At 28.8% G+C, this 14,165-nt stretch overlaps 3 protein-coding genes across 3 annotated transcripts; 1 reads left to right on the top strand and 2 right to left on the bottom strand.

Moving 5' to 3' along the window:
* Nucleotides 1-544: 544 nt before the first annotated feature.
* OCT59_027325 (uncharacterized protein) lies at nt 545-1,087 on the bottom strand (the record flags this gene model as incomplete). The annotated part of the gene is made up of 1 exon (XM_025329576.1): nt 545-1,087. One exon carries the CDS (start codon nt 1,085-1,087, stop codon nt 545-547), a length of 543 nt encoding a protein of 180 aa, XP_025184066.1.
* Nucleotides 1,088-6,456: 5,369 nt separating this feature from the next.
* On the bottom strand, nt 6,457-6,993 carry OCT59_027324 (uncharacterized protein; the record flags this gene model as incomplete). The annotated part of the gene is made up of 1 exon (XM_025334075.2): nt 6,457-6,993. One exon carries the CDS (start codon nt 6,991-6,993, stop codon nt 6,457-6,459), a length of 537 nt encoding a protein of 178 aa, XP_025184067.1.
* Nucleotides 6,994-9,277: 2,284 nt separating this feature from the next.
* Nucleotides 9,278-10,294, top strand: OCT59_027323 (uncharacterized protein; the record flags this gene model as incomplete). The annotated part of the gene is made up of 1 exon (XM_066136876.1): nt 9,278-10,294. The coding sequence occupies one exon, from the start codon at nt 9,278-9,280 to the stop codon at nt 10,292-10,294; it is 1,017 nt and encodes a 338-aa protein (XP_065993318.1).
* Nucleotides 10,295-14,165: the final 3,871 nt, after the last annotated feature.

The raw sequence follows: 14,165 nt of genomic DNA, 5'->3' as shown, positions 1-14,165 counted from the left end.
CGTCAAGAAGAAAAAGTGTGATGAGTGGTCCTACAGTTCATGTGACCTAATGTTAAGAATATTTAGTCCACAGTATACAATTAATTCCTTGAAACAAACATTGAGCTAAATTTCCGGATTATTTATAAAAATACTAAATAATGATGCGCAGTTTATATATATTTATATATATATATATTTTTTTTTAAAAAAAAATAAAATTTAATTTATTGTCCTATTTATATTTTAAAAAAAAACATGAAATAAAATGATCAAAAAGAAATAAAATAAATAAAATGAGATAAAATAATTAAACCTTGCAAAAAATAAATTTTCATTTGCAAAAGCATTCTTTGCTAAATTTTTTATATTGCCGGTTTATTAGAAAAAAATGTTAATGATAATGGGCCGCTTGATTATGTTAAAAAGAATTTTATGGTATAAATATAAGATAAAAAATGAGTTATCATTTCATGGTGGAACTTTTTGTGGTTGAACTTTAAAAAAGTAAAATAAAAAAAGAGAAAAATTTCGTTCATTTTACCTGAAAAATGTATTAATAGATCTAGGAAGAATCCTGGAATCTTGTATCTTGCATATCGTAAGAAACTGTTCCATTTACTGAAATTGAAGCTGTATTGTAGGTGTCATTATTTGAATACACTTGAGAAGTAGATTGAGTAGTATCGAAGGATTGTTGTTGAATATCATTTTGTTGATAAATAGGATGTTGGACTTGTTGTTGAATCTGTTGTTGAATTAAAGATTGTACATTATAATGATGCGGCAAAAGATAACCAGGGATATGATTGATTCCATTATTCAAGAGTTGAACATTTTCTGATAGATTTAATTCAGAATAAGTAACACGATAGATACGAGTATCATTTGGTAAATGGAAATAAAACTCAAATGTAGTGTTATAAGGCGCAGGAGTTGTAGAATTAATATGCAAGGTATTTAAATCAGAAATTCCAACATTATTAATTAAAGTATGTTGAATATTTTCATTTTTATTATTAAAAATTTGTTGAGAAGCGGAGCTATTTCCAGTTTGATCCATTGATAAATCACAATAATCTTGTATATTTTGGTTATTTGAATTCATGTTTTTTCAAAAAACAATAATATTAAGTAGACAATGAATAATTAAATATAATTGGGAAATTTAAAATTAGAAGCGAATAAATTTTTTACTCTTTAATCTGGATGGAATGTTTATAAATTTTTTTTAGACTTTTTTTCTATCGAAAAGAAAGAATAGTTATTTGTTTATATACAATTTTTTTGTAACTATATATTATATATATGTCTTTTATATAGTTACTTACATAGTTACTATATAACTTCACACATATTCTATTTACAGCTGACAGCATTTTATAACTTCCTAAATTAGTCAATGATTTTCGGATGTTAAAGACGCTATCACATGACATATCGGAATGACGTAAATCCAAATCCAAATAAGAGATAATTTAATGTTTGTAACAAATTGATATTTTAAGAAATAAAGGAAAATCCAAAAGAAGACCTCCTAATGAGTTTCAAATTATTTTGATCTAAAATTTCTTCGACAGAGAAAAAGATCATTTGATTATGTTTGTACGACAAAGATCCGCAACTAGCATTCATTTTTTCGGTGAGACGAATAGTTTAGAGTGACATTTGGCGGCGTGTAACATAAGGGATGTGAAACGTACTCAGGTGATGAATAGTATCTCGGCCCACTCTGAATCACGTGTTTGGCCCGTCGTGTTTGAGTAAACTGTCAAACAACAACATAACTTTCCGTATCACTCTCATTTTTTTAGTTTATTATTTACTAAAATGAGTTATAGTGATGTCTATGATGAGACTATTGTTATACGACTTAAAATTTGTTTATTCATTTATTTAAATTAGATTATTAGTTACAGTTAATGATACGTTTTACCGTTTTATTACCGACAGACATTTCACGTTTTACTTTATTAACAACAAATAATTTATTTTTGGTTAGGCAGTTTCAATGAAAATCTGCATGACTTTATTTCGCTAAATCGCAATTTATCGATATAAAAATTACTCAACTTAGAAAATCATACGTCATATTAAAGATTTTTGAAATTTTTCCAAATAAATCCCTTTTTTTTTTAAAAAAAAAACGAAAAATCTTCATTATCAATCATTATATCATCCACCCGCCAGAATTCTGGTCTGTGCATGAACTTATTGAACTTGATTATCCAGAACATAAAATAACATAAAATAATATATATTGAAGGATGACATCATCAGTGGAATACATATAATTATAGGAAGAAAAAATTATGCAAACATTTTATTATTTACTTTATATAAACAATATTTTTTGTTATATATAGCAGAAAAAATAAATTAAATGAAAAATAAGCAGGTTCAGTTATTAATAATTAAAGCAAATTTTCACGATCAATTTTATGTCGGTGAAAAAAGATGAATTCCTTTTAAGTTTTACGTTCTTGTTATTTGCCAGTAGGATGTTAGATTTACTTTTTCTTTTTGAGGTTTCAATAAAAAGTTACAAATATTTTTTATTTAAAACTTTGAGTCATATTACTGTAATGTGTAAAAGTTTAGATTTGTATTAAATGTCCTTACGTTGTCAATTGAAGCTAGCGTTGCTATTATCAAGAATTTGTAGAGGAACTATTTCCAGTTTAGTTTGATTATCTGAATTCATGTTTTTCAATTTCAATTGAAAAAGGATTTTTAAATTAAAATTATTAAAATATCTAATATAATTATCGAATATCTAATATAATTTAATCGAACGTGTTAATTATCATAATAATTACTATTGTTATTAGAATTAATATAATTGTTGCAATTTTGGGTTTTACAGCTGCCAAATTTTTATAAAATACTTTGATAAATAAATCATTTTCTATAATTCTCATGAAATATTATTCAGAGTAAGTTTTGTATTGAATTTTTTAATCTCTTTTCCGAAAAGTCTTTGTAATAACTACCAATAATATGTTTAGAGAACTCGAATTTATTTGAACTTTCTTTTTTTTTATTTTCAATCTAATTCATTAATTCTTTATTTAATGAATTTATATTGATAAACCAGATTAATAACTGTTAACCCATGATGATAATTGATTCAAAAGTCATATTAATAGGGATTGGAACCGTCCAAAAAAACCTTAACCGGTTAAAAACCGGTTAACCAAGGGTCTTAACCGGGTAATAACCGGTTAATATTAAAAATATTTTAAAAACTTTTTTTACTGCAAATTGTACCAATTTTTGATTTTACTTGCATATTTAGTTATAGGAAGACTATATATCACTAAAATTATTATAAATAAATAGAAAAAAATTCGGCATTAAAACTTCAAGTTTAGGAACACGTGGCCGCAATTTACATATCTCTGGGCCGCATTATATAAATCTGACTAGGATTATGATAAATATAGTTTTAACCGGTTAACCGATTTTCAAAATCCTTTAACCGGTTAACCGTCTTAACCGGTTAATTAACCGGTTAACATTAACCGGTTCCAATCCCTACATATTAAAGTAACTTTTTACCAAATAGAATGATGGTGACGTCTGTAGACGTAAAAATAAATGCGAGCTTGGCGATCAGTCGATCAAATACAGACGGAAATTATAAGAATACAGAATTTTGACGATAAATAAAAAAAAAACTCTTTCCGAAATTGTGTAATTTTTATTGTAATTCCGCAGTAAAAAAATTTTTTTTATAATTTTGTAGTTTTTAATATTTATTCTTCACACAAAATTGATCTCAACTTAAAAGAAAATATAGAAAAGCATGAATATATATTATATAATATAGACTTTCATGAAACTTCAAAAGCAACAAGTTAAAACAACTTATGAAGAGTGGTGCACTATGCGACCTTTTGCGAAAACTTGGTATTTTTTCTACCTCACAACATACTCTATCTTATTTTATAAATACAATAACAAACATACTGAAAGATATCAAAATATTATATAGTAGATACGTTCCCGTATTGACGCACATATATATCTCTAAGATAGGAGATATCATTTCGATAGTTGAGAAATAATGAACTGTCATAAAATCGCATAATAATCTTTACGACAGGAGAAAAGGCCAAATGAGAATATTTGAGGAACAAATCTCCTAAAAGGATTGCGTTTGTGCCTTCTATAAATTCCTTACTATTAAAATTGTAAACAGTTGGGGATTCACGACGTACCAGGTTACCAGTTTAAGTGGTAATCATGAGCTGTAGCGTCCTTTGAGAGAAAATAGTACTAGTACGGAAGGGCTTCGTAATATGGGTCACATATGAATTAATGAGAAGTAATTAAACAATCTAAACCTCATGTAGATAACAGTACTAGGGACGTAGGATTATCTTGGAATATGTGTGGTCCTTCTCAGATGGAGGTTTCGAATTCATCGTGAACTAGCGGTCCAGCGCGGTTGATTGTGCAGGCAATGCTTTCTCATGTACTGTAGCCATAATCCTACATTTGGAGAACAAAAAAAAATTTTTTTGAGAATTCAGGGAGAAGAATTAAACCACGATATAGAAGATATTCTGGTTCGTAAGATGATCATCATATGAAATTCTCGTGGCCTGGTACAATATCAAGAAATTAGCGTGGCTGTTAAAACTTTGATGAAGTAACAAGTTGAGTATCAAAGTCACAAATTTTAATATCGTTGAAATCCCTCCTTTATTCTAGTTATGTCATAAATATATACGTTGAATTCATGGGAATTGGATGATTACTCCGTTGATAGATTTGGTTATACGACTATTAAGTGGTCGCACTATTTATTTATTATGTTGTTGGATGATAACGTGAGGAATTAAAAGGAATACAAGAATTTTAGAGAATTTTAGAGAAAGTAAGGGATAATATACGATAGTGGTGGAAAGTTGGTATTGGAATTTACGAAAAGTTGATGATTCGTTACACATTTGATTATTTCTAAAATGCACTTTTTTCAAATTAAGGGTCGGGTTGGGTCGCACGATTTGATGATCCGTAACCCGCATGAACTCGACCCGACTCGTCGAGTCGGTTATACCTTTACTTTGACCCGGCGACCCGAATCTTTTTATTATATTTTTAACTAAAATTTAAATTTTTTTATATTAAATACGAACCCGGGTTATCCGAGTCAGTCTATAATTGGGTCAAGTCGAATCCGGGTCATTACTTTTACGCACGGGTCGAGTTCGAATACACCTCAAAACCCGATCCGACTCGACCCCTTCGGAACACTATTTTCAGATCATTTGAATTGAAAATGCATCATAAAGAGTGCAAAAGATTCCAATCATTTACCACCAGGATAAACGAAGAAGCTAATGTTTTTCGACAGTTTCAAGAAATTACAAGATGCCACCCGGATTATAACTAAGAAAGTAAAAACGGGAAATTGTACTAAAAAGCGAGGAGAGTCCAAAAGAAAAGAAATATTAGGGGGTGGATCGGAACATAAGGAGTGCCGCCATAGGAGACGTGACAAAGGTCCGTAAGTAGTTGAGAAAATTTTTTTTAACATGTTTTAATTTATCATCTTAAGGTTAATTGATTTAGAAAGCTTTATTACTTTATGTAGTAATTGCGTTTAAGTACTAGTTACAAATTATTCCGGGAACTACTCTTTTTTTTAAAAAAAAAAGAAAGAAAAGAAAAAAAGATTTCATCTAAAACAATGTTCACATATTCTTTTCTCTTAAGGTTCAAGGGGACACGAATCTGTTAATCCTTCTTGAAGTCTTATTACAAGCCGTATGCAAATAGAAATAGTCTTTTAAAAAATATAATTAATCGTCTTTATATATAATATTTTTTTGGTGAAGAAGAATTATAATATCAAAATCAAATTTAAAATCAAAATAAAATCTGCATCGATAATATAGCTATTTTAATATTAAAAAGATGTATATATTTTCAAACAGAACAGATAATATAATAAATATAAAGTTTTTGCGATCAAAATTCAAGGGAAGTACAAATTTATAATTTTTCTTATACGTTTGGCCGTTACTCTTAATTACAAATTAAATTATCGGTAAAAATGTGAATAAATCTTTTATTATTATATTTGTTCGGACATACTATAAACACTTATTTATACGCAGTAAAATGAGTAAATAAATTTTTTTTAAAGAATGAATAACATTTTATTGAATTTTGTTCCGTTTATACAAAAAACTAAGCAAAAAAAATAAAATAAACAAAAATAAAAATAAACAAAAATAAATAAATTTTGAATAAGAAAATTAAAGCTATTTCTCTTTTAAAGTATTTTTCCATAGAGAACAATGCGATAAAGGCCGTTCAATTTTCGCTAAAAAAAATAATACTTATGTAAAAAATGAAAATGAATTATCATTTCATAATCTTAACTTTTCTTTTCGAACTTTAAAAAGCAAAATAAAATAAATAAATAAATTAACATTATTTACCAAAACCATTAAATATCCATTAAGGAGAATTCTGGAATCCCGTATCTCCCATATCTTGCGTTGCTGCATTGTAGGTGTCATTATTTGAGTATACTTGGGAAATAGGTTGAGTAGTGTCGAAAGGTTGTTGTTGAGTGTTGTTTTGTTGATAAACAATAGGATGATGGACTTGTTGTTGAATCTGTTGTTGAATTAGAGATTGTAAATTATAATTATGCGGCAACTGATAATCAGGAATGTGAGATAGATTAATTCTATCATTCAGGAGTCTCGCATTTTCTAATGGGTGTAATTCGGTATACTGATAAGTAACGTGATAGATACGTGCATCGTTTGGTGAGGGAAAGTAAAATTCAAAAGTAGTATTATGAGGCACAAGAATTGTAGGATTAATACTATTAATGTGCAAGGTGTTTAAATTCGTATCAGATACACCAACATTGTTAATTAAAGTATGCTGATTATTTTCATTATTATTTTGAGGAGCGGAGCTATTTCCAGTTTGATCCATTGATAAATTATAATAATCTTGTGTATTTTGGTTATTTGAATTCATGTTGTTCAATATCAAAAGACAAATTATAATAAGTATGATTAGGAAATTTAAGATTTTTGTACTCTTTAATCTAGATAGAAGGTCTTTAAATTTTTTTAGAAGAATTGCGCGGTGTTTATATAAATATTTTACTAAGATTATGCATCAGGTGTAACGATATTAGCATAATAAATAAATGATTGCGAGTACGTTATTATGAGGTGAATGAAATAAAAAATTTTATTTTTTTTACACTGAACTCTGAGAAATATGATCTTCAATTGAAAATTTCCCTTTTTAGCATTAGTAATATTTAATGAGTAGTTCTAAAATAGGCTTTTTAATTCCTCTTAAAAAAAAAAAAAATTTATTTTTTTTACACTGAACTCTGAGAAATATGATCTTCAATTGAAAATTTCCCTTTTTAGCATTAAAATAGGCTTTTTAATTCCTCTCTAAAAAAAAAAAAAATTTATTTTTTTTTACACTGAACTCTGAGAAATATGATCTTCAATTGAAAATTTCCCTTTTTAGCATTAAAATAAGCTTTTTAATTCCTCTCAAAAAAAAAAAAATTTTTTTTTTTTACACTGAACTCTGAGAAATATGATCTTCAATTGAAAATTTCCCTTTTTAGCATTAGTAATATTTAATGAGTAGTTCTAAAATAGGCTTTTAAATTCCTCTCAAAAAAAAAAAAAATTTTATTTTTTTTTTACACTGAACTCTGAGAAATATGATCTTCAATTGAAAATTTCCCTTTTTAGCATTAGTAATATTTAATGAGTAGTTCTAAAATAGGCTTTTTAATTCCTCTCAAAAAAAAAAAAAATTTTTTTTTTTTACACTGAACTCTGAGAAATATGATCTTCAATTGAAAATTTCCTTTTTAGCATTAGTAATGTTTAGTGAGTAGTTCTAAAATAGGCTTTTAATTCTTTTCAAATTTTTTTTTTTATACGAACCAGTGAATACAAAGTCCAGAAAATTATCCTTGAAAAGTAATACAAAGTTTGCATTTATTTGGTCCATCATTTTTTTAAAAAGAAATTACTTAAGGGTTCAATATTTTACCCAGCGTACCCTATAAAAATGTTCACGAATCAATCACGTAACTGTTTTGTCACATGCGTCACTTGAATTTTTCGAGGGCCCTTTTTTGAGGTGTGAAATCCTATTTGTCACACATACATAGTTGATATAAAAATCACATGATCTCACACGTGTCTAACAATTATAATTTTCGTGATTTTAATAAGTTATAAATTCGACCCGGCAAAAAAAACTTTTTCCCCTTTCCATTTTTTCACATAGAAATCCGCAGTTAAATACTGTTTTTTTTACTTACCCTTTTTTACGTTTGTTAACGCTCGAGAAGAAAGAGGACCACTGGGTGGCCTCTTATGGAAAGGTTCTTCTCCTTATTACCCGACCTCTGAAAGAAGTTTTTATAATAAAATATTTTTTTATCTCACACCCATACAACATATTGAAAAATATGGCTTCTTTTTTTCCTAAACATATTTCCTTGGGAAAATTTTCTTTCGATGTCTCATTCCACAAATTTCACGTGACTAGACCCAAACGGGCTGGATGTAACAAGATTTATGAAATCAGGAGATCAAAAAGTTTCTTTTTTGAGCTAGTCGATCCCTCAACAAACACCAATGATATTCATCTTAAAATACACACAAATGATTATCACATGAAATCGACCCCTATTAGCTACTCTTCCACCTGTAGCTTTCCTAATCTGAAATACCAGATTAGTAAGATGTTACAACATTTTTTTTCCCATCAAAAAGTCATCCCCCGATCTATTCAAAAGAAATATTTTAATCTTATTCGTTCCAAATTACTTGATAGATATTTTCTTATCAAATCACGTGCTGACACAGTCACACAAAGAAATTCCCGCACAAAAACTTTCTTTAATTTTTCTTATAAACGTTATCGTTTTTACTTTGGTATTTTCACACCATGTAACTTCTCCATTACTCACAATTTTGGAAGTGAACACACACAGTTGTGTAGTGTCCCCTCTCCCTTCATTATGTTTCATAATAGACGAGCCTGCATTTCTCATCATAAAAATTTAGACATTTTTCATAATGTCAAGAAACACACCCCGTTATTGACCCATAATGACACTATTAACCACAAAGAAGCTCACGCATTGCGCACTTATTTCAACTGGAAACATGGCACGAAAAAACACGTTTACTCAAATCGCTTAGGCATTTCGTACGATGTCTCGTACTTAGCGAACGAATATAAACATTTCAACACGCAGAAGAAACACCTTATGTACCGTAAACGGTTAGATAATTTCCGTTCACACCATTCCGACAATAGTAAAAGGAGTAACAAACAAAAATCCCGCTTTCAGCGGGCATGTAGATCGGTTTTCTACAATCGTGGTAATAACAAAAAGTCACAGAGACGTGTGGATAGTCTTGAAGAAAAACTTCAGCGTGCTAGACAACACCGTTTTCTATTTTTACCTTCACAGCATATTAACAGACCTATACAACATGTGAATTACCATAACCCGTTCCGCCGACCCGCTCCACGTTATCCAAGGGACGATTCAATTAGTACGACAAGTACTAGCTCGCCTGCCACCAATTCACAACCCGTTCCCGTCGAAGATGAGAACATTTGGCACGACAAGCTGGGTATTTGGATTCCTAACAGTCTCCTTCCTTACGTAACCGACGAACCTGTTTATATTTCTAAAAGACAGGCCAAACTCAAAGGTCAACATTTTACGCCAGGCTGTGCGTATTGGTTAGATGGTATTAAAAAACGTAAAGAAGCTCATGAATTAGCTTTACGTCAACAAAAAGATCATGAAGCATATGATAATGCTCGCCTCACTCTTGAAAAAGAACTTTATGCCAGAGCTCAACTCTGGGGTACCTCTATCAACCGTATAGAATATCGTGAAGATATGACGAAAGACCTCACCAATTTCCAGGATCATTATCACAAGAAAATCTCGCCTCTGATTGAGCGTCGTGCTGCTCTAGAGAACAGGCTTAAACAGGGAAAAAACATTTTCAAAACTAACAAACAATTACTCCAGTTAGAACAGGAGCTTGGTCGTTTTAATATCGACTATTTCTCAGTCATGAACATTGATGACTCCCATTATCGTTATAAAGGACACACATCCGATGATGCAAAACAACTTGAAATCAGACCACATAAATGTCCTCCTGTCTTGACTATAAATGCAGACAGGCACACCACCCACATCAAGAAATTGAGACTAGATATTCTCTCTTCAGCAGACTTTAAAGTCTCCGCCTCACTTTAACAATTTTTAGATCACCTATCAGCTTATCTTTTATTTTTAGTGGCACGCTGATAGTCATAGTTTACGTTATACCTAGCCACTTTTTTTTTACTTTTTTTGACTAGTATTTTATTACATCTTTTTTTTTTTGGGTAACCCCCACGTACACCTTTTTAACAACGTACAACAATAAGAATAGTGTGAACCATTCCACCTCTTACAGTATTAACAGGTGGCGGTCTTTTCGACCGAAAGAAAAATACGGGTCTATGTTTAGATTGCCTTTACTTTGGTTTATTAGGATGTGATGTCGTGTTAGGGACTCCTCCAAGTTCGTTGAAAGTACCAGAGTGGTGCTGTCCTCGGGCGGTTTGATTATAGCTTAGTATTAGATAGCGTTCGACTTTTGTTTTATCTTTTGTTCTTGTCTATCTTTCTGTAATCTTGTTCACGTGGTTTTAAAAATAAAAATAAAAAAATAAGTTATAAATTCTGAAAATACTTAAAATATGAAATATAAAACATAAATATAGGGATTATATTAATCCCTTTATAGGTCCTTCAGGATACTGATATTCTACCTAAACTTGCAAAATAAAAATACACCTCTTTTCCCTTAAATTCAACCTGAAAATGAAGAAATAATAATAAACATCACCTTTTTATTATGTTCTTCAATAATTTTTCTCCAGCATAATTCTAACCATTGTTTAATTTTGTCTATTGAAAGAAAATAAGATATTAGTTAGCAGTGTGAACTTTTTATTTAGAATAAAGAAGGTACATAGTTAGTTCTTGAACCAACAGACAACACTTCATCACCATATTTCATAAAAAAAGCCTTTGGAAAGAAATGATACCATACTATCCAAGTGGTGTGATCTACTGCCATGGTCTTTCAGGATACTGATATTCTAAGCTTGCAAATAAAAATTACACACCTTTTTCTTTAAATTCAGCTTCAGTTTTCAGCCTCTTTTAAAAATTTAAGTGGCCAGAATTTATCTAAATTTATCCAGTTTGAAATAAAATAATGAAGAAGTAAGAATTGACAAAAGATATATATAATAAAAAAATAATATATGACAAAAAAAATATTTAACAAAAAAAATTGCAGGTTTTTAAATAAAAAAATTACTGAATATTTAATATTGCCAAAAAAGACCTATAAAAAATTAATAAATATGACACATTATAAAAAGATATTGGTGTTAATGAAAGACCATTGTTTAGCCTTGAGTCATTCTCAAACTATATAAAATTATAAATTCGCTATAATTAAAAAAAAAGTATCATAATGAATTGAGTAAGCGTCTTATTCACTCGTGAATATCTTAATTTTCAACCATTTCTACCATTACCTCTGTCTCATAGTATCAATTAGGTACTTATCATCATTTTGTAGTTATTTTGTCTAATTAGAATTATCGGTATTTAGCTACACGTGTTCAGATAATCACCCCAATTTTTAAAAAATTGATCACCTGTTTGCCCTGGATGTAAACATTACCCTTGAACTTTTAACCCCGGATGTTATATATTGTGTAGATCGCAAAATTTTGAAGGCGAAATGGAATACCAAACGTTTTTAATTTCATTTCTGGAACTACGAATATAGTACCTTCTTTATCATCTTAAAACCAATCGTTTTTACCAATTAATATTCTTCATTCTTTACTTACGAATGATTTCATTAGTTATTCCACCTTTCACTCTTGATATAAATATGAATATTTCTCTTCTTGAATAGCGAAAACTCACAAAAGGAATTGTTAATTCTCAGTGAAAGATGCTGTTATTCTTAAAAGGATGTCAAAAAAGAGTATTTTTCACTGAAAATATAAATAACATATCAAAGCAAATTAAATGACTAAAAATTTTTTACTTTTTTATTTAATTCACAGTAGGAGATAAATAATTTTACATTCAATTAATTCTAATCAAGATTTTTATGGAGATTTTAGTGAATGGATTTGTAATCAAATGAATTTATAATGTACAGAGACAAAAACTAATTATTACATTATTATTGAGATACACTTTTTTTTTAACTTTGTCATTTTATTTTTATTTATTCTAGAATAGCTTAGACTGTTACAGATAACACAAACTAATTTTTAAGCTTTTTTTAATTAAACTATTTTTACCAAACTTGTCGTGTACGTACATTTAATTATTTTCTGAAAATAAAATAAAGAGAAACATAAAAACTCAAAGAAAAAAATTTTTTTTTTTCTCTCACTAACCAAATTAAAAATGTTTATTTGATTTTGTGTTCTAATATGGAGTAAGAGGAATACATAATTGGTCATAGAAGATAATACAAATAATCCAACTTCGTGTTGTTTATTTGTATTTATGACGGTATTCTTTATTTCAAAAATAAAAGTTCCATTTTTTTTTATCAGTCCGCCCATGTAAAGCAGGGTTGTGAAACAAATATCACGTTTTTCAGTTAAATTATTAAATCCCTTAATTTAGGCCGATTCTGCAGATCGCGGATATGATTAAACTTCCGTAATATCATAGTAATTGTTAATTTACAGTATTTATTTACAGTTATTTCAAAAATTAATTTATTGAGATATTAAAAGAATTTATTTTATCTGGATAAATCAGTTAAGAATTATTTTTGCAAAATCGCGTAACCAAAACTTTAAATCAAATTTGGTATGATAATGTTATTATCATTGCTGAAAATAGTCTCATTGATCGAATGTTGCAGCAATCTTTTCGCAAATGAAACTCCGAAATGTCGTAAATTTTTTCTTAAATAAATTAACTTGTGTAAGACGTTTTAAAATATAAATTAAATTTTTGTACAATTAAAAAATATATTTTGCAAAAGAAATTAACATGTCTAAAAAGTCTAATAGGAACTTCAGAAATTTCAGAAGTAATAATTCAAATACTTTGAGTGAATATGAATATAGAAAAAATAAATATGGTTTATGTACCGATTGTGAACAACCAAAAACCTTCTATGTTTGGTGCCAATTTTCAACATGATTTTGGTAAATGGACTAGTGGAAATAAATATATTGACAAGTTTATTCAAGAAACTCAACTGAAAGCAAGAAAAAAAGAAGTTGTTATAGGATGGATTCCTTACAATAGATTTAGAAATATTAAATATCTTTCTAAAGGTGGATTTAGTACTGTCTATAGAGCTATTTGGTTAGATGGGTATATAGAACAGTGGAATAATAAAGCCAAAAAATGGGAAAGGTATACCGTTTTCGTTATGTATAGTAATGACTATGAAATTGCAAAAGATGTTAAATCATCACTTAATAAAAAAAGAAGGGGATTTCATGTTGCATTAAGAGCTTAAATAATTCATCAAATATTAATGATGATTTTCTTAAACGAAGTAAGTTTTTCTTTTAAAAAAGTACATACTTGTTTTAATTTAATATTATTGTTTAATTTTTAGTTGACAAATCATCTGCAATGTGTGAGTCGAAGTCGTTCTTATGAGTCAGCTGTACGCACATATAGAATAACGCAAGATCCAGAAACATCAAATTATATGATGGTAATGAAATTTATGGATGAAGGAAATCTAAGAACTAATTTAAGAATAAAATCTTATCAAAAATATCATAGTTTAGTGTATATTGCAAAAGCACTTTTAACTTTACACAAGCGTAATTTAGTTCATGATGATTTTCATAGTGGAAATGTACTTCTAAGTAGTATCGGTAACCGACATGTTATAAGCGATTTTGGATTAAGTAGACCAGTAAATAAAACTGCTATTACAAATGAAATTTATGGAGTAATTCTTTACATAGCTCCAGAAGTATTGCGTGGAAAGCTATATACTAAAGCTTCTGATATTTATTCTTTTGGAATTATTATGTGGGAACTTACATCTGGTATTCCTGTT

This window comes from Rhizophagus irregularis, chromosome 7 (assembly GCF_026210795.1).
Source record: "Rhizophagus irregularis chromosome 7, complete sequence".
Taxonomy (NCBI): Eukaryota; Fungi; Glomeromycota; class Glomeromycetes; order Glomerales; family Glomeraceae; genus Rhizophagus; species Rhizophagus irregularis.
This window is presented reverse-complemented; position numbering and strand designations above follow the sequence as displayed.